This window comes from Nicotiana tomentosiformis, chromosome 1, assembly GCF_000390325.3.
Source record: "Nicotiana tomentosiformis chromosome 1, ASM39032v3, whole genome shotgun sequence".
Lineage (NCBI taxonomy): Eukaryota > Viridiplantae > Streptophyta > Magnoliopsida > Solanales > Solanaceae > Nicotiana > Nicotiana tomentosiformis.
Genome location: NC_090812.1, coordinates 155,379,053 through 155,406,881, shown reverse-complemented (window position 1 = coordinate 155,406,881; position 27,829 = coordinate 155,379,053). Strand labels below are relative to the sequence as shown.

Below are 27,829 nucleotides of genomic sequence, written 5' to 3'. Positions count from 1 at the left end.
ACTCATACAATCTCATCTTTTTGTTGCGCTTTTGGGGGGGATGCGTTCTCACTTCTTGTTATCTTATTAATCATATGCCATCATCAGCTGTCCAAAATCAAGTTCCATTCTCTGTCTTATTTTCCCACTCACCTTTGTTCTCTCTCCCACCCTGTATCTTTAGGAGCACGTGTTTTGTTCATAACTTTACTCCAGGAGAAGATAAGTTAGCTTCTCGTGCTTTTAAGTGCGTATTTCTAGGTTACTCGAGAATGCAAAAGGGATATCGATGCTATTCACCTGACCTCCAGTGGTACCTTAGGTCCACTGATGTTACCTTTTTTGAACCCAGTCATACTTCACAGGTCGAGGTGATTACTTAGATATTTCTGAGGTGCTAGAAGTTTCATCATTTGGAGATTCAATCACTATTTCCCATTCATCTTCCTCCACAACTCCAGCTCTACCACCTACAACTCCAGTCCCAGCTGCACCACCTACAGTTCGAGTTCTAGCTCCACCACCTACAGTTCGAGTTTTAGCTCCACCACCTACAACTCGAGTTTCAGCTCCACCACCTACAACTCGAGTTTTAGCTCCACCACCTACAACTCCACCACGCATGACTTATCATCGTTGTCCGTGCCCAGCATCAGGCCTAGTTGATTCACGTCCAGCACCTGACCCTGCCTCTACTGCGGACTTGTCTCCTCTTAGTCAACTGATTGCACTTCGCAAAGGTATACGATCCACACTTAATCCTAATTCCCACTATATTAGTTTAAGTTATCGTCATCTGTCATCACCCCATTATGTGTTTGTATCGTCTTTGTCCTCTGTTTCCACCCATAAGTCTACAGGTGAAGCACTGTCTCATCCAGGATGGCGACAGGCTATGACTGACGAGATGTCTGCTTTATATACGAGTGGTATTTGGAAGCTTGTTCCTCTTCCTTTAGGTAAATCTACTATTGGTTATCGTTGGGTGTATGTAGTCAAAGTTGGTCCAGATGGCCAGTTGATCGACTTAAGGCTCGTCTTGTTGCCAAATGGTATACTCAGATATTTGGGCTCGATTATAATGATACTTTCTCTCCCGTGGCTAAAATAGCATCGGTCCGCCTTTTTCAATCCATTGCTGCTGTCCGCCATTGGCCTCTCTATTAGTTAGACATTAAGAATACTTTTCTTCACGGTGATCTTGAGGATGAGGTTTATATGGAGCAACCACCTGGTTTTGTTGCTCAGGGGGAGTCTAGTGGCCTTGTATGTCGGTTGTGTCAGTCTCCTCGAGCCTGGTTTGGTAAGTTCAACACAGTAATTCAGGAGTTTGGCATGACTCCTAGTGAAGCTCACCACTCTATATTTTATCGGCATTCTGCTCCAAATTTTTGTATTTATCTTGTAGTTTGTGTTAACGATATTGTTATTACCGGCAATGATCAGGATGGTATTACTAGGTTGAAAAACCATCTCTTTCAGCACTTTCAGACTAAGTATCTAGGCAGATTAAAGTATTTTTTGGGTATTAATGTCGCTCAGTCTAGCTCAGGTATTGTGATCTCACAATGAAAGTATACTTTGGACATTCTTGAGGAGACAAGAATGACAGGTTGTAGATCTGTTGACACTCCTTTGGATCCAACCAAATCTAATCTTCTGCCAGGACAGGGGGAGCCGCTTAGTGATCCTGCAAGATATAAGCGGCTGGGTTGTAAATTAAATTACCTCACAGTAACCAGACATGACATTTCCTTTCCGGTGAGTGTTGTGAGTCAGTTTATGGATTCTCCCTATGATAGTCATTGGGATGCAGTTGTCCACATTGTTCGGTACATAAAATTAGCTCCAAGCAAAGGATTATTGTTTGAGGATGAGGCCATGAGCAGATTATTGGATACTCAGATGCTGATTGGGCAGGATCACCTTTTAATAGACGTTCTATGTTTGGATATTGTGTTTTAGTAGGAGGTAATTTGGTATCTTGGAAGAGCAAGAAACAAAATGTTGTTGTTCGGTCTAGTGCAAAAGCAGAGTATCGGGCTATGACTATGGCAACATGTGAGTTAGTTTGGATCAAACAGTTGTTCAAGGAGTTGAAATTTGGCGAGATCAACAAGATGAAACTTGTGTGATAATCAAGCTGCCTTTCATATTGCATCAAATTCAATGTTCCATGAGAGAACTAAACACATTGAGATTGACTGTCACTTTGTTAGAGAAAAGATACTCTCAAGAGATATTACTATAAAGTTTGTGAAGTCAAATGATCAGCTTGCAGATATTTTAACCAAGTGCTTCACTGATCCTCGTCCCACGTAGAATAGGAGTAGGATATGTATTGTATAAATATGGTTACTTGTATTATAATTGAATAAAATATCAATAATATATTTTTCTCCCATGACTGTTCAACAATAACTTTTTCCGGCATACTCCGATCGGCTTTCTAGCTTTGATTTGGAAATTCAAGTTGTTTATGGTACCTTGAGCGGGACATGTTGAAAGTCAAAGAAAATTAATTTTGTTATATAACAGAATGTTCTAGATTCATTCTGTTTCAGGTTAGTAGTATAGAAAATTCTTCCTAATTTTGTCATACTTAGAAATCTCGGTATTTAAGTAATTTTCTTATTCCATGTAGTCTAACTTACCTTTTCTCTAATATTAAACTCGACCCACACTCAATTCAAGACAAATTCTTCTTTTTTTGGGTCCTTTTTTCTCTCTATTTTCAGAATAATCATGGAACCAATTTATGCCTATGTTTGCAGAGCTTGCCAGACTGTTTCTGGAGCAGCTGGAGTTCAGAAGTGGTTATTGATTCCTGGATTTCTTTTTATTCCATATAAGCTCAAAGGGTAAATTTTCTATTGTCCTGTGGTAAGGATTCAGCAGATTGCCACCATATTTACAGTTCAAAGTACGTGTGAAGTTACAGAGTGTTTCGTATTGCCTATCTAATGGCTGTGGCGCTCGTGGATACTTGTCTTATGAGGGGAGTAAGCATCTTTTTGTCTTTCCCAGGTTCTGAAGGCAGTCCTTGTAAGTGCTCAAGGCAAGATGGAGAATATGCTGTATGCAGAGGAGCTTGTCAGGGAATTTCTAGTATTCAGAGGCTTTACGAACACCCTGCAGGCTTTTGACAAAGAGTTGGGTACTGATATTGGCAAAGGATTTCAAGTTGATAAGATATTAGACTTAATTTTCTCCATTTACGTGCCCAAATTCCAAGCTGAAAACCTGATTGAACTCCTTCGCTTTTTCAAGCAGTGCTTTTCTTCTTATGAGACAGAATTTATTTCTGTCATATCAAACTTAGATGTCTCTATTTTACGGTATTATATCGTTTATGCCATACAAGCTGGCAGAAAGGACAAAGTGATAGAGCTGTTTGACATACATGGGAGTGAATTGCTGCAAAAAGACCAAGAGTGGGCCTCGTGGTTTGGTGGGTCCTCTTTCAGTTATCTATCTTACTAAATTATGAAACTTTCTTCTCATATTAAATTGACATGCAAACATTTCATGCAGCAATTCCATATATTAAAACTCCTCAATCAGATCCCCTGTTTCGAGTATACTTTTCTAAGGAGTGGTCCAATGCGCTACATCTATCTCTTAGAAATTTTGTAAGCAAGATGTTTAATGGCACTCATATCCTTAAGTATATATTGTCACATTTTTATCCTAGTTATCACATAAATTTTCTAGCTTTTAATTCGAGTAGTTGCCTTACAGGTGATATTAATTATAGTTCTTTGGTGTAAGAGGAGAGTATCTTTTATGCTTTAGTGTGTGGTTCTTTACTGTCTGGCAGATTGGGAAAGCGGAGATTTAGCCTTTACCAACTTCTTTTGAAGGAATCATTTTGTAGGAAAAGCAGTTAAATGTCTCTTCTCATGTGAGATCAATAATATGTTTGATGGTATTTAATGTTTGAGTCAGGAAAAACTATGCCTGTTAATTTGTAGTAAAAGCAATCACACATTGCTATTGCCATATGATAGTAAGCTAAATGTAATCAATGAGAAAAGAAGAGATGTTTGGAATGAATTGTACCACTGTGCTTTCATTGAGTTTCTCCTTAGCCATGTCACGTATCCCTGCGTTAATGAAGATCAGTTCTGAAAGGAACATGGTGAGTCGCCTCAAAGGAGATATCAAGCAACTTAATTTCAAACTTGCACAACTTCAAGCTTTGTTGGAGGAGAAAGAGGCTCAGCTACGTCAGTTTAGGAGGTGAGAGCAGTTACACTGGGTTCTTACTGAAAATTTAAAGGCTACTAACTGCATTGTTTGATCTCAGTAATGCTTTGTTAGCAACAGAAGTCATTGTCGGGACAAACAGCTCATTGAATCCTCATCCTGGTTGTGGGGAACCTACAGTTTTCAAACCTATGGCATCTCGTGATATTTGTGTGTCTGCAACTTCACAAGCGGGTGAAAGAGAACCTAAACACATTGATGATATCAGGCCTGATGATACTCAAGTTTCAACTTCTAAAATTAGTAGTCAAAGTCAGAGTGAGAGAAGAGATGCCTCCTCCCCCTCCTCCTTCCCCTCCTCCTTCTTCTTCTTCTTCTTCTTCTTCTTCTGATGATGATGATGATTCATTCTGAAATGAGCTATTACGTGATCTTTCGACAGACACTGGAAATGGAGCGCAGAGAGAAGAAGAATTCTCTGAAGTGAGAGTGGACTTCCAGGTAGACTCTTTTAAGAGACAATATTGAGTTTAATAGGCTGAGTTTCAGTTCTTTTCTCTTTCTAATTACTTCAGCACCTCCTGTCTTCATTTTCGATTGATGCTTATTCTAACATAATAGACATATAAGCTGTATTTATTCTTCCTTTGGACACTGAGGTGGGGTTAATTGATAACTCTGCAATCATATTTTTTCAGGAGACATTCTTGGGCCACACAAGTCCAATAAGTCGTTGCCGTTTTTCTGCTACTGGGGACAATGTTGCCAGTGCTTCTGTGGATGGGACAGTTAGGTATGTTCCCCTAACTTACATGCATCCTCGTATAAATGTTGCTGAAAAAAATGACTAAATTGTTTGAAGTACCTTATCTAAAGTGATAAAGTAAAGCTGAAAACAGGTTTGAAGTACCTTATCAGAGATTTGATTAGGATTTTATTTGATTTAATATTGTAATTATGCACTTAAAATTTTTGATTTGATTTAATTTTGTAATTATGCACTTACCGAATTGTATACACTTAATATTTCCTACATTCTTCATGTTATTGTTTTCCATCGCGTCATATGTCAGTAAATGCTTGAATAGTTTATGAGAGATATTTTATCAAATGGGACAGAGGGAGAAGGATGATTCCATTTGGTAGGTAAGATAAACGTTACAACACTAATAGCCTGTTTGGCCAAGCTTCTAAAGTTATCTTATTTTGAAAAGTGTTTTTTTCTAAAAGTGCATTTCAGAAAAGTAGTAGATTGTGTTTGGCTAATCAATTTGAAAGCACTTTTGAGCAGCAATTAGCATTTGACCAAGCTTTTAGAAACTGATTCTAAGTATATTTTTTCCAAAAGCGCTTTTCAAAAAAGTACTTTTGGGAAGAAGTTACCTTTTTCTGCTTCTACTCAATAACACTCTTTTTCTTCCTAGAAGCTTAGCCAAACACCTCAACTTAAAAAAAAAATGCTTTTGGCCTTGGAGAAACTTGGCCAAACATGCTATATATGGAGTAGGAGGATTTTAAATTTACTCATGTACTTTTCCAAACTTTTTTGGGCCAACAATTATGGAGGTTTGCACATGAAGACCAAAATAACAACAACAACAATATACCGGTGAAATCCCACAAGCGGGGTCCGGGAGAGTAGTGTGTACGCAAACTTTACTCCTGCCTTTGTGAAGGTAGAGAGTCTGTTTTCGATAGACCATCGGCTCAATAAAAGCATGAAACCAAGTCATGTGAATAAAGATGTTCAGGAAAAATATGGGGGTAGCCGATACAAGTGATTCTCTGAGGGGATTACCAACTCGTATGAAACTAGTGTGTGGAAGGGAATTGTGAGAAAGCACGGGAGAAAAATATATTATTGATATTCTCTTAAGTGTTTTTCAATAGCCTTATTTATAACTATACACAATACATATGGTGCCCCTATTCCATGTGAGACTAGGCTTATTTAAATAACTATCTAATACTCCCCCTCAAGCCGGTGCATACAAATTATATGTACCGAGCTTGCCTCATATATAACTAATACGAGGACTAGTGAGAGACTTGGTAAAAATATCTGCAAGTTGATCATTTGACTTCACAAACTTTGTAGCAATATCTCTTGAGAGTGTCTTTTCTCTGACGAAGTGACAGTCAATATAATGTGTTTAGTTCTTTCATGGAACACCGGATTTGATGCAATATGAAGGGCAACTTAATTATCACACACAAGTTCCATCTTAGTGATCTCACCAAATTTCAATTCCTTGAGCAAATGTTTGATCCAAACTAGCTCACATGTTGCCACAACCATTGCTCGATATTCTGCTTCTATACTAAACCGAGCAACCACATTCTGTTTCTTGCTCTTCCAAGACCAAATTACCTCCTATTAAAACACAATATCCAGACGTAGAACGTCCATCAGAAGGTGATCTTGCCCAGTCAGCATCTGAGTACCCAACAATTTGCTCATGGCCTCGATCTTCAAACAATAATTCTTTGCCTGGAGCTGATTTTATATATCGAAGAATGCGTCAACTGCATCCCATTGACTATCACAGGGAGAATCCATAAACTAACTCACCACACTGTGGTGGTATTGGTTTATGCACAACACCGGTTACGGGTAACAAATGGTGTTGATGCAAGCAACCACTGGAAAAGTTGCACGGCAACTGTTTCTTCCCGGAATCGTTGGTAGATTGCACAACGACTATTTTCTCACTACCGCTCTAGTACCATGTTAGAAAGCACGGAAGAAAAATATATTATTCATATTCTATTAAGTGTTTTACAATAGTCCTATTTATAATTATACACAATACACATTCTACTCCTATTCCATGCGAGACTAGGGTTATTTACATAACTATCTAACAGGAACTGTGAAAGATAAGGAAAAGTTTTTTTAATTCATTAGTTTTGCAAGTGGTAATAGTTGGCATGTTTTATTTTGGTTGGATGTTTGGTATAGTGGTACAACTCCTAAAAACATAAATTTATCACTCCATTTCTATAACTGTATAAAGATGGATAACGAGGCTATGATGGCCAAGATTTCAAGGAAGGAGATTGTATCCTGTGACTTCTCTTTCAGGAGACCTGTTCAAAGACCCACAATAGATAGATTTAGAATGGAATTAGTTAAACCATTTCTTACAGAACGTCTATTGATGTAAACAGTTTGTGGAGGTCGAGAGAATGCTAGAAGGAGAAGCCTCAGGGGTTGGCCTGGTGGCAATTGACTTGAGCCTTGGGGTTTGCTCCCTTTCAAGGTCTCAAGTTCGAAACCCACTGGGTGCAAACAATTTCTGAGGGCCATCGGACTGGGTAAAACCTGAATTAACCGTGGTGCACTTGCGGGAAACTCCTTCCCGAGGGCCTGTGCACCCCGGGATTAGTCGGGGCTCAAAGAGACTCGGACACCCGGTGCAAATCAAAAAGGAGAAGCTTCACAACAATTTTCAGTTAAATCATATTATAATTGTTTGTGTAGCACAAGAGACGCGAGTGCAATAGGATAGCACTAACGTTTCTTACATGTTTTACGGCTGGGATGCCATACTGATGGCAGATTATCTGAAGGAATGAAAATGCATAGTAAATTGGTGTTGGTGTAAGAAGCATATGGGAGGTGAATCATCTTTTACTAAATTGCACTTTCTGACAGTTTTGAGCTCTAGTTTTCTCCATGTCTAATTGATAGAGAGCTGCCTAGAACGGCGGCAGAGGTTATGGAGCTGGGGGATGAAAAAGCTGGAGACCATAAAAAAGAACTATGCAAGGATACTTCTCATTGTATTTTTTGGGTAATTTAGAGAGAAAATAATAGAATTTTCAAGGGTGTAGAAAACTCTTTCTGGAGATTTAAGAGCTCCCTTTTGTTTCATTTATTCTTTATTCTGAGATCAATCTTTGCTCATTTATTCTTTGGTGTAAAAGGATTTAATATATATATATAGTTGGACTTTGTGGGGTTTGATGTATATCCGCACTCTGTAGAGTGACACCATCTTGGTGTATTATCGATGAAACTTTTTGACTTGCCCAAAAATATCTGAATCCGATACTTGTATTGATGTTAATGTATTCTTATGAAGGATATGGACATATGACTCATCAGCACCAGCATCAAGAAATGCAACCATCTATTGTGGGGCAGAGATCATGTCACTTGAGTGGGAGTGCAAATCTGACCGTTTGGTATAGATACTGCCAATATTATATACATACATTATGTTTCCATGATTCTTGTTTCTTTTTCATGGAATTTAGTATAGTTGCTAGTTTCAATACTGGATTGAACTCTAATGCTTCTGGAACTAATGTTCATCTTGAAAAAGCTTCTCATAGGCACAGCCGATGGAGGAATCAAAGTATGGAATGTTGATGCTAAGCGTGTTGTCTGCGATCTTAGCTGCACTGAAGCATTCCCGAGGTTCCTCACACACATTGATTTACTCTCTTCTTTGGGGAAAAAAATGAAATACTTGGACACTATTTTACTTGTTCTTTTTCTCATTCCTATTTCATGTTTCCTGGAAGTAGTGTGTTGGACTTGAAATGCAGCCCTGTGGAGCCAATTTTTGTGTCTGCTGCAGCATCGAGAGGGTAACTTCTGCTTCTACCTGTTCTTCTACCTTCTCGATGTACTTTTTTGATCTAAAGTTCTCTATCTATTACCTTGATGTCCTGTTACTTAAAAGTTATAGCTTAAGAATGTTATTACTTTGATGTCTTGTTATGTAAAGGTTATAGATTAAGAATGTTTTTCTTATAATTTCTCTGCGTTAAGCTATTGTAGATATATACTTGTCTAGTACAACAACAATAACAACAACAACAAACCTAGTATAATCCCACATGTGGGGTCTGTGGAGAGTAGTGTGTATGCAGACCTTACCCCTACCTGGAGAGGTAGAGAGGTTGTTTCCGACATATCCTCGGCTCAAGAATAGGTGGCAAGGAAGAAAATGGAAGAAGTAGATAAAAAAGGGGGAAGAAAGAAAGAGGGAGACAAAAGACAATAAGGAAAAAAGGAAGAAAAAGTAGCATCAAATAGTAACAATCAGGGAGCAATAATTTCCAATAAAAGGGGAGAAAAAGTAGCATAAAATAGTAACAGTTAGAGAGCAACAATTTCCGGTAGCAGTTTTCAAACAAACAACAATGGACGTGGTAGCTAAGTACCAGATACACTAACAATCTAAAAGAAAACATCTCTCAACCAACAACAAGGGTACTACTAGTACTACTGGTAAACGTAGGAGGAAGTCACAACTACCTGTCAGCCCACCACCTTAATTCTCGATCTCCATACCTTCGTATCGCTAGTCATGTCCTCGGTTAGGTGAAGCACCGGCATGTCCTGCCTAATCACCTTTTCCCAATATTTCTTTGGCCTACTCCCGCCTTGAGGACCTCTCACACCTCCTGATCAGGGCATCTATGTCTCTCCTTCTCACATGCCCAAACCATCGCAGCCTCGATTCCCGCAACTTGTCTTCCACGGATGCCACTCCCACCTTGTCCCTAATAACTTCATTCCTAATCTTGTCTTTCCTAGTATGTCCACACATTCATCTCAACATCCTCATTTCAGCTACACTCATCTTCTAGACATGTGACTTCTTGACGGTCCAACACACAACCCCATACAACATAGCCGGTCTAACCACCACCCTGTAGAACTTGCCCTAAAGTCTAGTGAAGGGCAAGTGAAAATACTTGTTAGTTTACAGATATGTATAGTATGGTGTAGTGTTGTCCCACATTGGAAGAGGAGTAATATCTCCTTGTAGTGTATAACTATAAATAGGGACCTCTTGTATTGTATTTATCATCCAATATCAATAACATATTCTCTCCTGTGCCTTCTCACATGGTATCAGAGCATTAGTGAGAAAAGATCGCTGTGCGTCATTCCAGCGTTAACCAGGAGACTTGTCTAAGTGAAAGTCACTTTCTGTCGGTGTTGTGCTAAAACCAACACCACCACGAGGTAGATCACCCTCCGTCGACCAACCACTGAAATTTCATCCGGCAGAAAAGCCGCTACGCTCCTCCACGCGCTGGCAACAACTACTTTTCCGGCGAGGGATCCGGCCACTTTCCGGCCATATTTTCGCGAAACTTCTTTAGGATAGTGTGCTCTCCTCAAAATTCCGAGCCTACCCATCTAATTCAAAATAAATTCCGGCCACTTTTATATTTTTTCGGCGTGAACAGTAACCTTTCTGGCCATTTTTTGAAAATATTTCTTCAGGACAACTTGCTCGCAAAGGAATTCCGAGTCTATCCATCTTGGTTACGAAAGATTCCGACAACTTTGGAATTTTCGGGCGAGCTATAGTGTTTCCGGCGTGAACAGTGTTTCCGGCACAAAACAATGTTCTGTTTCCCTACTGTAAACAGTGTTTTTCAAGCTATTTCTTCAGTTTTCTCACAGGAGTTACTTATTTCCACTATTTCAAGTTAACCCTACTACTACAATTTGTAGCGACATGGGAACCGATGCTTTGAATAGTCAGATTGTTTCTTTAGCAGAGTATATTGAGTTCCTTCAGTATAAAGCATGTAAACAGACATCTTCTGAGATAGCTTCTGTTGTTCAAACAGGTAATAACGTGACTTATTTCTCCCAATCTTCATCCTCTGAGTCTTGGGTCATTGATTCAGGTGCATCGGATCATATTTCTGGTAACAAATCTCTTTTCACTACTATTTCGTATTCTCAATCTCTTCCAAAAGTCACAATGGCCAATGGGTCTCAAACCATGGCAATTACAATAGGTCAAGCAAGCCCGCTTCCTTCCTTACCTTTAGATTCCGTCCTTTATGTTTCCAATAGTCCTTTTAATCTCATAGCTGTTAGTCGCTTAGCCAAATCACTTAAATGCGTTGTTTTATTTCTTGATGACATGTTTTTATACAGGAACGCAGTACGGGGCGGATCATTGGTATCGGGCGTGAATCAAACGGACTTTATTACCTTATCCTTGCTAAATCACACGGACTCACATCTTGTCTTCCTTATACAACTTGTCCTGTTACTGATTCACCAGATTTATTACATAAACGGTTGGGACATCCCAGTTTGTCAAAACTTCAGAAAATGGTATCTGGTTTATCTCACTTGTCAGCTCTAAAGTGTGAGTCATGTAAGCTCGGTAAGCATACCCGCTCCCATTTCTCTCGGCGTCTTGATAATCGAGCAGAGTCACCTTTTACTTTAGTCCATTAAGATGTTTGGGGTCCTAGTCGGGTCAGTTCCACCTTGGGATTTCGCTACTTTGTCAGTTTCATTGATGATTATTCCAAGTGCACTTGGATATTTTTGATAAAAAATCAATCTGAGCTGTTTTCTATTTTCCAGACCTTCCACGCTAAAATTCAAAATCAATTTGGGGTTTCTATTCGCACATTTCGTAGTGATAATGCCCGAGAGTATTTGTCTTCCCCATTTCAGCAGTTTATGAATTCTCATGGGATTATTCGTCAAACATCTTGTCCGTACACATCTCAACAAAATGGGGTAGCTGAAAGAAAGAATAGACATCTTATTGAAACTGCTCGTACCCTACTCATACAATCTCATGCTCCGTTGCTTTTTTTGGGGGATGCAGTTCTTACATCTTGCTATCTTATTAATCGTATGCGATCTTCAGCTATCCAGAACCAAGTTCCATTCTCTGTCATGTTTCCCCACTTACCTTTGTTCTCTCTTCCACCCCGTATCTTTGGAAGCACTTGTTTTGTCCATAACCTTACTCCAGGAACAAATAAGTTAGCTCCTCGTGTTCTTAAGTGCGTATTTCTGGGTTTCTCGAGAACACAAAAGGGGTATTGATGCTACTCTCCTGACCTCCAGCGGTACCTTATGTCCGCTGATGCCTGATGTTACCTTCTTTGAAACCCAATCATACTTCACAGGTTCAGGTCATCACTTAGATATTTCTGAGGTACTACCAGTTTCATCTTTTGGAGATTCTGTCACTTCAGCTCCACCACCTACAGCTCCAGTTGTAGCTCCACCACCTATATCTCCAGTTGTAGCTCCACCACCTATAGCTCCGGTTGTACCACCTACAGCTCCGGTTGTGGCTCCACCACCTATAGCTCCATTTTCTCCACATAATCCAGTTCAACCTTCTGCAGCTCTACTACTCTTGACTTATCATCGTCGTCCACATCCAGCATCAAGCCCAGGTGATTCACGCCCCGCATCCGATTCTGCACCTACTGCGGACTTGTCTCCTCTTAGTCAACCAATTGCACTCCGCAAAGGTTTACGATCCACACTTAATCCTAATCCCCACTATGTCGGTTTAAGTTATCATCGTCTGTCGTCACCTCATTATGCCTTTATATCTTCTTTGTCCACTGTTTCTATCCCTAAGTCTACAGGTGAGGCACTATCTCATCCAGGATGGAGACATGCTATGATTGACGAGATGTCTGCTTTACATGCGAGTGGCACTTGGGAGCTTGTTCCTCTTCCTGCAGGTAAGTCTACTATTGGTTGTCGTTGGGTTTATGCAGTCAAAGTCGTCCCGGATGGCCAGGTTGATCGGCTTAAGACTCGTCTTGTTGCAAAAGGATATACTCAGATTTTTGGGCTTGATTATAGTGATACTTTCTCTCCCGTGGCTAAAGTAGCATCTGTTCGTCTCTTTTTGTCCATGGCTGCTGTACGTCATTGGCCTCTTTATCAGTTAGACATTAAGAGTGCTTTTCTCCACGGTGATCTTGAGGAAGAAGTTTATATGGAGCAACCACCTAGTTTTGTTGCTCAGGGGGAGTTTAATGGTTGTGTGTGCAGATTGCGCAGGTCACTATATGATTTGAAACAGTCCCCTCGAGCTTGGTTTGGTAAGTTCAGCACAATTATTCGGGAGTTCGGCATGACTCGTAGTGAGGCTGATCACTCAGTGTTTTATCGGCATTCTGCTCCTAATCTGTGTATTTATCTAGTGGTTTATTTTGATGATATTGTTATTACTGGTAATGATCAGGATGGTATTACTAATCTGAAGGAACATCTCTTTCAGCACTTTCAGACTAAGGATCTGGGCAGATTGAAGTATTTTCTAGGTATTGAGGTCGCTCAGTCTAGCTCAGGTATTGTTATTTCACAGCGGAAGTATGCCTTAGACATTCTTGAGGAGACTGGAATGATGGGTTGCAGATCTATTGACTCTCCTATGGATCCGAATGCTAAGTTTCTGCCTGGACAGAGGGAGCCTCTTAGAGACCCTACGAGATATAGGAGGTTGGTTGGCAAATTGAATTACCTCACAGTGACTAGACCTGACATTTCTTTTTCGATGAGTGTTGTAAGTCAGTTTATGGATTCTCCGTGTGATAGTCACTGGGATGCAGTTGTTCGCATTATTCGGTATATAAAGTCAGCTCCAGGCAAAAGATTACTATTCGAAGATCGAGGCCACGAGCAGATTGTTGGGTACACAGATGCTGATTGGGCAAGATCACCTTTTGATAGACGTTCTACGTCTGGATATTGTGTTCTAGTAGGAGGTAATTTGGTTTAGTGGAAGAGCAATAAACAGAATGTAGTTGCTCGATCTAGCACCGAAGCCGAATATCGGGCCATGGCTATGGTGACGTGTGAGTTAGTTTGGGTCAAGCAGTTGCTCAAGGAGTTAAAGTTCGGAAAAATCAGCAAGATGGAACTAGTGTGTGATAACCAAGCTGCTTTTCATATTGCGTCAAATCCGGTGTTCCATGAGAGGACTAAACCCATTGAGATCGACTGTCACTTTGTCAGAGAAAAAATACTTTTAGGAGATATTGTTACAAAGTTTGTAAAGTCGAATGATCAACTAGTAGATATTTTTACTAAGTCTCTTATTGGTTCTCGTATTAGTTACATGTGTAACAAGCTCGGTACATATGATGTGTATGCACCGGCTTGAGGGAGAGTGTTAGTTTATAGATATGTATAGTGTAGTCTTGTCCCACATTGGAAGAGGAGTAATATCTCCTTGTAGTGTATAGCTATAAATAGGGACCTATTGTATTTATCCTCCAATATCAATAACATATTTTCTCCCGTGCCTTCTCACAGTATTTATCATCCAATATCAATAACATATTTTCTCCCGTGCCTTCTCACAATACTAATACTAATAACTAGTACCAACATTTCTTAATATTTATTTTTCCTTAATTCGGGTCCATTTCATCCCAATACTAGTAAATAGTCATCTTTTAGTACAAATTAAGAGGTTTTCTAAAATTAGAGGTTCTTCAAATCACACACTTATTCCTACATTACCATACAAATCCCTAACCATATAAAAAAGATTGAAAAATTCCTGACAAACAATGTACTCAATATAAGTACAACCCAATTAAGTCTTTCATTGTCTTCTATTCTCAGTTAAGTGTGTTGATTTTTCTGGAGATTCTAGGTCTTGTAAGACAATTTTTTGGTCGAAGTGTGTGTAATCATCTCATCTAAATGCTTATGCCGTTAGAAAGAGAACACTTATTTTTCTTAATTGTGTCTTCAGCACGCCATCTCACGTGCAAGCATGATTCTTTTTTCATGGGTCAAGCACGTGAATTTTTTTTCCGATAATGGGTGGTGTTGAGATTCGAACCTAAGATACCTCTACTTGCTCTAATACCATATTGCAGTATGTGTGACCATCTCATCTAAACGCTTAAGATTTTAAACGAGTTGATCATACAATTCAACATGGTATCAAAGCGACACCCATTTCTATCTTGATTTACCCAATATTAGGCCCCATGTTATATTATCCATGCTCTAGATGTCCAGTCTTACGCATGAAGGGGTGTTAAGTGACCCACATTGGTGGAGAAAATAGGATGTTGTCTTCTTATATTATCTTGGGAAATCCTCACGTCTTGATTTAGGGGTTGAGTTAGGCCCAAAGTCTATTTCTTTATATGGTACCAGAGTAGACAGAGGTGCTGAGTTCGTGTCTCATTGCCACCCATTATCCCTCAGTTATTGTATGCTGATGACACTTTGTTCTTTTGTGATGCTGAAGTGGATCAATTGAGGTATGTGAGATTGATTCTCACCTTGTTTGAGGTTGTCTGGGCCCTGGTTTGTTGTTTCCAATCAATGAAGTGGAGAAAAAAAAAGATCAAATTTCGGCCGACATTGGGATGTGAAATAGGTTTTTTACCTACATTATACCTTGGTCTTTCTCTGGGGCAAAAAACAAGTCCATGGAAATACGGAATGGAGTGACAGATAAACGTGAGAAGAGATTAGCAAGATGGAAGACTCAATATTTATCGTGTGGGAAAAGGATAATTCTGGTAAATAGCATTTTGGATTCACTGCCTACCTATGCCATGTCACTTTCTCCTTTACCTTCTAAAGTGGAAAAAAGGTTGGACTCGCTTAGAAGGAATTTCATATGGAAGGAAACAAGGAGAATAGATGCTTTCATCTCGTGAGATGGAAATCTTTGATCTCTAGCAAAAGAATCGGTAGAATGGGTATTAGAAATTTAAGATTGCATAAGAAAAGCCTTCTATGGAAGTGGCTTTGGAGATACAACACTGAAGTCAAAGCTTCATGGAGGAAGGTGTTTATGCAGAAATATGGGCAACAAGGACATTGCAGTACTAAATCAGTAAGTTCTTCTTTTGAGTTAGCATTTGGAAAGCAATCAGAAAATACTGGGAGGAATTTGTTATGAATACTGGTTTCAGAGTTGGTAATTGTGGAAAGAGTAAGAAACTTGAATAATTTCATTCATGCCTTTGAATGCCATATACATGACTTTATATACAAGAAAAGCTTAGAAACAGAATCATTTAAATCCCATAAAATCAGGGATTATACAGAATAAAATAAAAAAAGAATCAGAATTTGATATTTTAGATTACAACAATTATCTCTAAAATCTTAGAGGATCAGATCTTGATATGGACAATATCCTCTATCATTCAACACTCCCCCTCAAGCTGGTGAATGGATATCTTCCATTCCTAGCTTGCTTATCAGGTCTTGAAACACATTGTTTGGCAGTCCTTTTGTTAAAACATCGGCCAACTAATCTTTTGTAGATACAAATGGCGTACAGATGAGTCCACTAACTAATTTCTCCTTAATGAAGTGTCTATCTACCTCAATATGCTTAGTGCGATCATGCTGTACAGGATTATGAGCTATACTTATTGTTGATTTATTGTCACAATATAGTCTCATAGGTCCTTCCCATTTTATCTTAAAATCATCAAGGATTATCTTTAATCATAACTACTCACAAACTCCCATCTTCATAGATCTGAACTCGGATTCTGCACTTGATCTGGCCACAACATTTTGTTTTTTACTTCTCCAAGTCACAAGATTTCCTCCTAAAAAAGTACAGTATCCAGAAGTTGACCTTCGATCCACTAATGAACCAACATAATCCGCATCAGTATAAGCCTCTAAAACCATGTCTCCTCCTCTTCTGAATAGTATTCCTTTTCCCGGACTTCCTTTAAGATATTGTAGAATCCTGTTGGTCGCTTGGAGATGCATTTCTCTAGGGTCATGCATAAATTGGCTAACGACACTTCCAACAAAGGCAATGTCTGGCCTTGTATGGGACCAGTAGATCAATTTCCCTACAAGCCTTTGATTCGAGCCTTTATCTACCACAGAATCTTCTGCAGCATTGCACAACCCATGATTATATTCAATTGGTGTGGCCACTGGTTTACACCCTAATTTCCCTGTTTCTTTCAGCAAATCAAGCACATATTTTTGTTGGGAAATAAAGATTCCTTGTTTAGAATGTGCTACTTCAATTCCCAAAAAATACTTTAATTTTCCAAGATCCTTGATATCAAATTCCTTGAGTAAACAATTCTTCAAATTGTGTATCTCCTTTGAATCATCACATCTTACTATGATATCATCTACATAGACTAGTAGAGCAGTTACCTTTCCTGTTTTTGAGTGCCTTATGAACAAGGTGTGGTCTCCTTGACTCTGCCGACAACCTAGCTTGATCATAACCTTTGTAAATCTTTCAAACCATGCACGGGGTGATTGCTTTAGTCCGTAGAGTGCCTTCTTCAGTCTGCATACCATTCCCTTCTTGCTTTCAAAACCAGGTGGTACCTCCATATAGATCTCCTCATCTAAATCTCCATGTAGAAAAGCATTTTTAACATCAAATTGCTGTAGCTTCCAATTAAAAATCACAGCCAATAACAATAAGATCCTCACTGTGTTCATTTTTGCCGCTGGGGCAAAAGTCTCCAAATAATCAATTCCATAGGTCTGTGTGTGACCCTTTGCTACCAAACGGGCTTTAAATCTTTCTATAGACCCATCTGACTTGTATTTCACGGTAACACCCATCTACACCCTACCGCCTTTTTCCCTTTTGGTAATTCCACCATTTCCCAAGTTTTATTCTTCTGCAATGCTTCCATTTCTACCTTCATAGCTTCTTCTCACTCTTTGTTACCTAATGCTTCAGATAAATTTTTTGGAACAGGAATTGTGTGGAGGTTACTGAGAAAAGCTTTATGGCTTGGGGATAAGTTTTGATATGTCAAGGAAAGGCACAAAGGGTGTTGTGTGCAGGTTCTGGTTCCTTTTCTAAGTGCAATGGGAAGGTCAAGGTCATTTGGTTGGTTATGATCTTCTTTATGATCAGTTTGGTTTGGTGTTTCTGTTGGTTCAACAGGTTCAGGATAGGTATTAGGAGTAGTAACATGAGGAGATAATTGTGGTTGAGTAGTTTGATCAGTTACCCTCTTTCTTCTGGAATAAACCTGCAATGGTGGATTACTTTCTTGAATTCCTTCATCTATATCAAGATTAGAAGACTCAATAGGTTCATTAGGATTTAGAGACTCAGATGAGTGAAGAGATGGTGACTTGGGCAAGGACACAGATAAGGATTTGTCATGGCTAGGAATAAACAAATCAAGTAGTGATAAGTCTAGAGATCCTTTTCCATCCAATGACTCCCCCTGAATGTAATAATTTTTAAAACATGACTCACTTTCATCAATGTAACATCAGCTGAAACAAAAAACTTCTTGGTTGATGGTTGGTTACACTTATATCCTTTTTGAGTAGGAGAATATCCAAGAAAACACACTTAAGAGCACGTGGATCTAATTTGCCTATATTCTGAGAATGAACGTGAACATAGGCAATACTCCCAAAGATTCTAGGAATCGATTTACTGGAATTTTCGAAATTCGGGAAGAAACTCCTAAGAGTATCAAGTGGGCTTTTAAAATTCAGAATTCTTGATGGTATTCTGTTACTAAGGTATGCAGCAGTTAGGACAGCTTCCCCCCAATACTGATTTGGGACCCTTTTGTGAAACAATAGTGATCTAGTAATGTCAAGTAACAAACCGTTTCTTCTCTCCGCTATCCCATTTTGTTGAGGAGTATTGACACACGAGGATTCATGAATAATTCCCTCCTTTTTGAAGAAAACAGAGAGGTTTTGATTGAAGTAGTCCTTGGCATTATCAGAACGGAATCTTTTAATTGTCACATCAAATTGGGTTTTGACCAGATTAAAAAAGGTAGGAAGAACATGGCTGACATCTGATTTTTGCTTTAACAAATAGATCCACGTTACTCTTTTACAATCATCAATGAATGACACAAACCATCTAGCACCAGAAATATTAGGAATGGAAGAGGGTCCCCAAACATCACTATGAATAAGAGAAAATGGAGTCTGACATCTTTTGTTGCTTATTGGAAACGAAACACGTTTATGTTTTACAATTTCACAATCTTCACGATGAAAAGATTCAACAACCAAATCTTTGAATAAAGATGGAAACATTAGCTTGATTACATAAAAAGAAGGATGACCTAAGCGACGATGATAGAGCCAAACTCTCTCTTTATTGGACATAACATATTCAGACAAGAATGAACTAGATAAGGAATTCTTAATTGTATCTCCACCATTGTGAAAATCCAGAAAATAAAGACCACCTTTCTCACTAGCACGCCCAATCATCTCCTTCGTGTCCTGTATCTGAAATGCACAATATGAAGAGAAAAAAGTTACTTTGCATTTGGAATCTTTGGTGACTTTGTGGACAGAAATGAGATTTGCAAATAACTTTGGGACATGAAGAACATTCTTAAGTATCAAAGACTTTCCCAGTTGTATGTCTCCTTGGCCAGCTACAGTAATAACTGAACCATCCGTTATAGTTATTTTTTTATAGCTAGGGCAAGGTGAATATGATATAAAGAGATGGGAGGAACAAGTCATATGATCAGTTGCCCCGGAATCAACTACCCACATTGGAGAAAATTTGTCTCTAACATTAGCAACAAAAGTGGAAGAAATACCTGCAAAGGCCATTGAACAACTACCTGCCGAAGATGATAGCTCCAGAGATTCTAGCAATGTCTTCAATTTTGTTGAATTCTGGGACTAATGGATTTTTTTTCATCAATCTGAGGGTTGCTAGCAATGTGTGCCTGCTTTCCATCAAAAGTATTTTTGGTTGGAGGTTTACCATTGAGTTTCCAACATCTTTCTCTCGTGTGCCGGTACTTTTTGCAGTAAGTGCAGTAAAGATTGTCCCTGTTGACAAGCGGTTTGAATGAACTTGCGGGCTTGACGGTGCTCTTCAATTGTGAAACTCCAGACTCCTTATTATTTGTCCCTTTTGTCATAAGAGCCGATCCTTCATTTATTTGAGTTTCAAGCATAACACTCCTTCGTCCTTCCTCTGTCCGTATAATGGCCATTGTCTCATTCAATGATGGCAGATCTTCTTTCCCTAAAATTTGCACTCGTACAACATCAAACTTTGCATTTAGCCCCGCAAGAAATTCATAAATCCTTTCTTTTTCAATAAATCTTTTCAAAATTACAGCACCGTCTGTGCAATGCATTTGAATGCATTGATAGTGATCCGTCTCTTGCCATAACCACCCCTATAAAAGGTTAGAATATTCAGTGACAGATCGAGCTCCCTGTTTTGTTGCAGATAATTTTGTTTTTATTTCATAGATCCTGGCAGCATCATGAACTTTAGAGTATGTCTCCTTCACTGCATCCCAAATTTCCTTAGCAGTATTCAGAAATATAACGGTATCACTAATTTCTGGAAGCATGGAGTTCCATAACCATGACATCACCATTGAATCATGTTCATCCCATGCATCAAACTTGGGGTCTTCTTTAGATGGTCCTGTACCGAGGAGATGTCCTAATTTCCCTTTACCTTTTAGAAAGGTACGAACAAGCTGAGACCATTTTAGATAATTTTTCCCATTCAACCGATAAGAGGCTTGGATATTTTGTAAATCTCCAGTTGAAACTGTAGAACTATGCTCTACAGTGGCAGAAACTATTTCAGAGACTGGAATATTTGCAATAGTACTCTTTTCGGACATGGTTTTCAAATGGTTTCAACCCTTGGGCGGATAAAGAGGACAAATGTGATGAAAAGATGGATGAATGAAAACAAATCAGTCAGGAATAAGCCTAACGCTCTGATACCATGTGGAAAGAGTAAGAAACTTGAATAATTTCATTCATGTCTTTGAGTGTCATATACATGGCTTTATATACAAGAAGAGGTTAGAAATAGAATCATTTAAATCCCATAAAATAGGGGATTATACAGAATAAAATAAAAAAAGAATCAGAATTTGATATTCTAGATTACAACAATTATCTCTAAAATCTTAGAGGATCAGATCTTGATATGGACAATATCTTCTTGGGAATCCTCTATCATTCAACAGTAATAGCAGGAAAATATTTCTGAAAATTGACCCACCACTTTTTATTCTGGACAAAGGAATCCTGTCTAATTCACTAATTCGGGGGAAGATACTGAATTTTTGTAGTTGAAAAAAATTTCCGGAATGATAATTGGGTAGGACATGGTCCTCTTAGAGACATATCCAGACCTGTTCAGTTTAGCCTCTTCACTTGAAGCTACCATTGAAGATGCATGGAGTCAACAGGGTTGGAATCTTGTTTTCAGAAGATTATTGAATGATTGGGAGATTGAGAGGGTGGTTGGTATTCCAAAGACACTAAAGGTTTTTCATGGTGTTAGCAATATGGATGATTCACTGCATTGGAATGGGAGCAGCAACAAGAAGTTCCCGGTAATGTCAGCTTATCATCTCTTGTCAGATTCTTCTCACACAGGTTCTGATTGGCCTTGTAACTCCATCTGGAAAGTCAATGCTCCATTCAAAGTTGTCTGTTTCACTTGGTTGGTGGCTAGGAAAGCATGTTTGACACATGAAAATCTCCAGAAAAGAGGGATTTCATTGACCTCCAGGTGTTTCTTGTGTCAAGAGCAAGCAGAAAACAATAGCCATTTATTCCTTCATCGTAGGGTCACTTGTATCTTATGGCAATGGTTTTTGTCCTTGGCTGGGATCAATTGTGTAATGCCTAGAGCTACAAAGGATCTGTTGGGGAGCTGAAAGAATGCAGCAGGTAGTATCGGACAGAAGAAATGGTGGAATGTGTTCCTGCCTGCATTTGGTGGACTGTATGGCAAGAAAGGATCGCTAGGTGTTTTGAAGACAATTCTTGATCTATACAGAAAATCAAGATGAAGTGCTTTTTGTCCTTTCTTTTCTGGTGTAAAGAAAATTATGTAGAGTATATAGAAACTTCTTTTGAATTTTTTGAAGCCTTGTAAGATGAACAATGCCTTTTGCAATTGTAAATACCTGTTACCTTTCTAAAAGAAAAAAACTATTCTGCTAATGGAAGCAAGATTCTTTTTTCAGTTAAAACATTCACTTGTTTTACTTTGTAGTTTATTCATTTAAAGCAAGATTCACTTGTTTTATTCTGGTTAAACAATTTTTAGGGGACCTATGTGAGAGTTCTGATATGCTTAATTAAGATGTATTTGGTAGTTCTTGTTAGCCTCAAGAACCGATCCTAAATGGCAGTTTTGTAGGCGTGGTTCGAGTGACATTGGCAAATTGGGCTGTGCTTCTTTAACTGTCTGGAACATGAGGATGTGGAAGGCTATGGTATGTTCATATTCTGGGTCCCAGTTGTATCCAATGCTGAATTTTCAATACTATTACTTTCCCTTTCAGCAAGAGGATTCTCAAGCCTAACTTTCTTCAAACTTTATTGAAGACAGTCCTTCCTCTTGGCGAAGATCCACCTGCAATTACTTCAGTATGCTTCAATCACAATGGAAAACTTTTAGCAGCTGCAGCTACTGATGGAATGATACACATGTTTGGTATCCTTGTCTGAACTAGTGAATATAGTGTGTCGATGTCCTCTCTTATACCTTGCATTAGAAGCCTTTGAATTTATTTCGCATTGTCTCTGCCTATTTCTCTCTCTGGATGATTGTGAGTAATGGTGTTTAGGGAAGGAACCTGTTCAGTTAGTTGAGATGCTTTCATAACTTCGCTGGCCTCCATAGCGAGCATAATAACTTCGCTGGCCTCCATAGCCAGCATAACCTTAACAAGGTGATAGATATGTCTGCTGGCTTGCAAATTACTGGATGGCCTGCACATGATTCTGCAATTAGTTCTGTTTTGTTTGGTTCTGATGAGACAAGCATTTTCACTTTGGGTATAGATGGAAAGGCAAGTTATTCAGCAGTCACCAAATCCACTTTATTTTTCTTTCATGCATTTGAGTGCTTCTCCATATATGTACGGTTATCTCCTTGCTGAAAGCTTTGCTTTGTTAGCTGCATTGTGAAGAATCTAACTCAGTAGCTTGTGAATCAGATATTTGAGTGGAGTTTGCAGAATCAAGGCAAAGTACTTTGGTCAAGAGATTGCAGCAGGTAAATATGGATTGTTTAATCCTTTAGTTTTGGTTTTTCATTCTTGTATGACAATTCCACTTAACTAGCAAGGTTTTTCTAGCCCTAGCCTCATGCATGCGCATCTCACATGGTATTTGTGAGAAACATTGACACGGGAAAAATATATTATTGATGTGTTTAAACTGTAATACAAGGACTCCTATTTATAACAATACACAATATATACATTACTCCTATTCCATGTGGGATTATATTTACATGAACTAACTCTAATATTCCCCTCAAGCTGGTGCATATAAGTTATATGTACTAAGCTTGTTACATACTAATACGAGGACCCCTGAGAGATTTGGTGAAAATATCTGCAAGTTGATCATTTGACTTCGCAAACTTTGTAATAACATCTCCTAAGAGAATCTTCTCTCTGATGAAGCGAAAGTCAATCTAGTCCTTGTATGGAACATTGGATTTAATGCAATATGAAGGGAAACTTGATTATCATACACAAATTTCATTTGGCTGATTTCTTCAAATTTTAATTCTTTGAGCAACTGCTTGATTCAAACTAGCTCACATGTTGTCATAACCATGACTCAATATTCTGCTTATGCGCTCGATCGAGCAACTACATTCTATTTCTTGCTTTTTCAAGAGACAAAATTACCTTCTACTAAAACACAATATCCAGATGTAGAACGTAAATGAAATGTCAGGTCTAGTCAGTATGAGGTAATTCAATTTTCCAACCAATAGTCTATATCTCGAAGGATCGCTAAGAGCTCCCCCTGTCCTGGCAGAAGAGCTTAGCATTCAGATCCTTGGGAGTGTCAACAGGTCTGCAGCCCATCATTCCTTTCTCCTCAAGAATATCTAAAGTATATATTTTTGTGAAATAACAATATTTGAGCTAGACTGAGCGACCTTAATACCTAGAAAATACTTTAATCTACCTAGATCCTTAATCTGGAAGTGTTGAAAGAGATGTTGATTCAGATTTGTAATTCCATCCTGATCATTGCCAGTAATAGCAATATTATCAACATAAACCACCAGATAAATACACAAATTAGGAGCAAAATGCCGATAAAACACAGAGTGATTAACTTCAATACGAGTCATGCCGAACTCCTAAATAACTGTGCCGAACTTACCAAATAGGCTTGAGTAGATTATTTCAAACTATAGAGTGACCTGTGTAATCGACATACAAGACTACTAGACTCCCCATTGAGCAACAAAACCATGTGGTTGTTCCATATAGACTTCATCCTCAACATCACCATGGAAAAAGGCATTCTTAATGTCCAATTGATAAAGAGGCCAATGACGAACAACAATCATGGACAGAAAAAGGCGAACAAATACTACTTTAGCCACGAGAGAGAAAATGTCACTATAATCAACAACATACCCATTATAATTCCACGAATGAGGTCTTGGGAGGGTAGTGTGTACGCAGATCTTACCCCTACCTCGTGGAGGTAGAGATGCTGTTTCCGAAGACCCTCGACTCAAGGACCAAATGAAAAGGAGCAGTAGCAATAAGTAACAACATCAATATATAAACAATAGCGATACAGTAAATAACTGAAGCAAAATAAATAACATGCAGAAATATAGCTCTACGAACAGGAAAAAAGAAAAAAAAGACTACAAGACTAATACTACTGCCACTAGGATGACAAAGGAATACACCCAACTACCCCCTAACCTTCTACCCTAATCCTCGACCTCCACACCCTCCTATCTAGGGTCAAGTTCTCAGTAAGCTGAAGTTTCTTCATATCCTGCCTAATCACCTCACCCCAATTCTTATTAGGCCTACCTCTATCTATCCTCATGCCACCACAACCAATCTCTCACAACTCCTCACGGGGACATCAACAATTCTCCTCTTCATATGAGATTAAGACTATTTACACATAACTATCTAACAAGGACTAAACACATTGAAATTGATTGTCATTTTGTGAGAGAAAAGATACTCTCAGGAGATATTGTTATACAGTTTGTGAAGTCGAGTGATCAGCTTGCAGATATTTTCACCAAGTCCCTTACTGGTCCTCATATTAGTTATATTTGTAACAAGCTCGGTACATATGATTTATATGCACCAGCTTAAGGGGGAGTGTTAGATAGTTAGCAGAAAACTAGCTATATAGTACTATGTAAACATTATATACGAGTAGGGCTATTGTAAAAACACTTAAGACATCAATAATATAATTTTTTTCATTATTTCTCACAAGTACATTTCTTCAAAGGCTTCTCCACTTGCAGGATAATTGTATAGTTGTGGGTGGAGTTATGTCTTTTACTAAAAAAGTGGTCATGCACTGAGGGATCGTTTGGTACGCGGGTTAAGGTGGGATAAGGTAAGGGATTAGATTTATATCATGTTTGGTTGATGCTATAAATTTATCCTAAATTTATCCTGGGATAAATTTATACCATAAACCAAACATAGTATAAATTTAATCCTAGACTTAATACTGGATATCCCACATCATCCTCTCTTATTCCATCAAACTTGGGATTATTTTATTCCACCTCCCAGGGGGATAAAATAGTCCAAGGATTATAATCTTGAGATTATTATCCCGGGATAACTTAGTTCGCTTACCAAACGACCCCTGAGAGTTACTATTGTCAAAGAAGCTAACTCGTCTACGCTCATCATAATGCAAGCTTTAAAACTTTTAGGATAGTGACATTTACCTTAAGGGGAATTGTGTGGTGCTTGTGAAGGATGTACGGATATTTAGTAGGTTTCATTGGCAAGCAGTGAAAACTCATATCCATCTCATTTTGGCATGGTGCTAGGACACTTTATGAAGGTTTTGATGAGTAAAGATCAATTCTCTCTATTCAATAGGCAGTGAAGAGAACGAAATGGTTAGGTTGACATGAAGTCTCCTTCAAACTGTTCATACTAGCTCTGTGGGATGATTCAGCCATAAATTCTTTGTTTTCTATAAAACTGCATAAATAAGTTGTTTGGACCTTCGAACTGTATACTAACTGTGGAAAGAATAAAATAAATATACATGAATCTTTTTGCTCGTACGGACTGCATTGTGCTTGAATATACTTTCTATCAAGTAGCAGGGTAATATCTGTTAAAATTTCTTCTTTTCCCCATTAAATTGTTCTCTAAGTTGAAAGATGTTCTCTTTCCCTGTGTTGTTGTAGAATAAGACTTGACATCTATTCTTTCCTTGTTGCAGATTATGTAACCTTCAGAATTCGTTACACTATAAGCATGAAATGGCTCTCGATGCTGATGGAAGAAGACTTCTGGTGACATCCAACTCCCTGAGAGCGCCTATTTACCAGGTGAATTTGTTTCACTCTGATTGATGTGTTTAGGTTCCTTTGCTTTGATTGTCTCAGAGCTTAACTATTTGTTCATAAGCTCTAGGTTGGCCTCTATCTGTAAATGGAGATCACTTGTGGGGGTCACTGAATTGTCCCATCAGTAAACCAATTGGATCTCTCTTTTAATAGTTGTTTATGAGTATTTAACAAGTACTGTTGGGAATAGCACTGCACATATGGTGTCAGAAGGCCTAGGAGCAGTCTGATAAGATGTAGTTTCATCGGTCCTTGCTATGCCCCCTCTTCATTTCCAGTTACTGTTATTTCTTGCCTTGCTGGTTTACTTCAGTTTAAAGATTTTTTGACTATAAATAATTCCTCTTAATTGTCTTAGGTCCGCGGTCATGCATATGGGATGAGAAGTCTTCCTCACAGTGCATCTATAACAACAGTAGACTGGCATCCGACGTCGCCCATCTTCTTGACTGGATCTGCAGATCACTCGGTTCGGGTTACATCTATGGCATGACAGCTTCTGGTTTCTCTTGTGAGTTGTTGTTTCGGATAGTAAATTTTAAGTTTGTTTTCCAGTGTCTATGTGGACCTTGAAAGCTATCTGTCCAATTTTAAGTTTTGATTACAACCATTAGTCAAAGGCATCATTGAAAGCAACAGTAGAATATAAAGGTGCTAGCTTTATATTCTTGCTTCATGAACTCTTTGGGACCTTACGATGCAGCAAAAATCCTTCAGGCGTAGAGATTGTGCAATAGTGGATCAAATGATTTTGCTGTATCCAATCTACTCTGTTAACTTTGAAAGGGAATAGCTTCAAGTAATTAAATATATTGAGAATGATTTTAGATTAATTTGCTTATTGTATGTGTTTATTAAGTTAGTTTCATCAGTCAGTGTTTTGATTGTCATGAAAACAAATCAACTTTTGGAGCGCTGTCTATTTCCTCAAGATAAGTGATTAATTAACTTATTTAGATAGTTAAAAGTAGAATCTAGTAGATTTCATAATTCAAATCAAACAGGTATTAATAGCCGTTCTCTACTATCTAAAAAAACATCAACCTTGACAATTGATGATCGCAAAAAAGTCAAAATTACCTCTATTGTTTGAAAATAGATTATATTTACCCTCCGTCCATATATCTATCTATATTATATTAAAAGCACGAAATTCCTTAACGAAATGTCGTTCGCCTTTTTTACCCTAATAAAAACTGATTTTACACTGGACAAAATAGTCATTTAATTATTTTTCATAATATTTAAGAGTTCGAAATAAACTAAAAGTTTAGTAATCTTTCCTTATTTGAATGTGTAAAAAAGCTTTAATGTTTATCTAAAAATGATTAAGATTTTTTATTTGTATAAATTCTTACTTTTTAAAATAGGTAACGTAATTATAAAATCGTGAAACTTGAAAGTACTATCCGTACAAAAATCAACTCCTTTTGGAATAGCGATCTCTGTACAATACTCCAATACTTCTTGATTTATAGTTATTTATTCAATAATAAATATATTTAGTTATT

General features: G+C 38.3%; 2 protein-coding genes across 15 annotated transcripts in view; both read left to right on the top strand.

The window, feature by feature from the left end:
* Nucleotides 1-27,151, top strand: part of LOC104115712 (uncharacterized) — a 35,206-nt gene extending 8,055 nt beyond the window's left edge. For 6 of the 14 annotated variants that reach the window (XM_018777510.3, XM_070192617.1, XM_018777511.3 and 3 more), the window contains 16 exons: nt 2,754-2,862; nt 3,007-3,430; nt 3,514-3,636; nt 4,080-4,221; nt 4,289-4,515; nt 4,631-4,689; nt 4,887-4,981; nt 8,277-8,379; nt 8,520-8,614; nt 8,725-8,787; nt 22,122-22,197; nt 22,310-22,418; nt 22,664-22,845; nt 22,924-22,982; nt 26,192-26,300; nt 26,677-27,151. In XM_018777510.3, coding sequence (XP_018633026.1) covers nt 3,043-3,430; nt 3,514-3,636; nt 4,080-4,221; nt 4,289-4,515; nt 4,631-4,689; nt 4,887-4,981; nt 8,277-8,379; nt 8,520-8,614; nt 8,725-8,787; nt 22,122-22,197; nt 22,310-22,418; nt 22,664-22,845; nt 22,924-22,982; nt 26,192-26,300; nt 26,677-26,811 — 1,965 coding nt within the window. In that variant the 5' untranslated portion in view covers nt 2,754-2,862; nt 3,007-3,042 and the 3' untranslated portion in view covers nt 26,812-27,151. Of the gene's footprint in view, nt 1-2,753; nt 2,903-3,006; nt 3,431-3,513; nt 3,637-4,079; nt 4,222-4,288; nt 4,516-4,630; nt 4,690-4,886; nt 4,982-8,276; nt 8,380-8,519; nt 8,615-8,724; nt 8,788-22,121; nt 22,198-22,309; nt 22,419-22,663; nt 22,846-22,923; nt 22,983-26,191; nt 26,301-26,676 lie in introns of all 14 variants that reach the window. The other 8 variants (XM_018777515.3, XM_070192622.1, XM_018777516.3 and 5 more) reach the window with 6 other exon arrangements.
* LOC138891659 (uncharacterized) lies at nt 602-1,944 on the top strand. Its single transcript, XM_070175346.1, has 2 exons — nt 602-1,031; nt 1,592-1,944. The coding sequence occupies exons 1-2, from the start codon at nt 602-604 to the stop codon at nt 1,942-1,944; spliced, it is 783 nt and encodes a 260-aa protein (XP_070031447.1).
* Nucleotides 27,152-27,829: the final 678 nt, after the last annotated feature.

Excerpts from the sequence above, each read along its gene's own strand:
- LOC138891659 (XM_070175346.1), top strand. The coding sequence starts at position 602 with ATGACTTATCATCGTTGTCCGTGCCCAGCATCAGGCCTAGTTGATTCA. Across the intron at positions 1,032-1,591 it reads GCTCGTCTTGTTGCCAAATG|GTTGTAGATCTGTTGACACT; the intron begins GTATACTCAGAT and ends CAAGAATGACAG.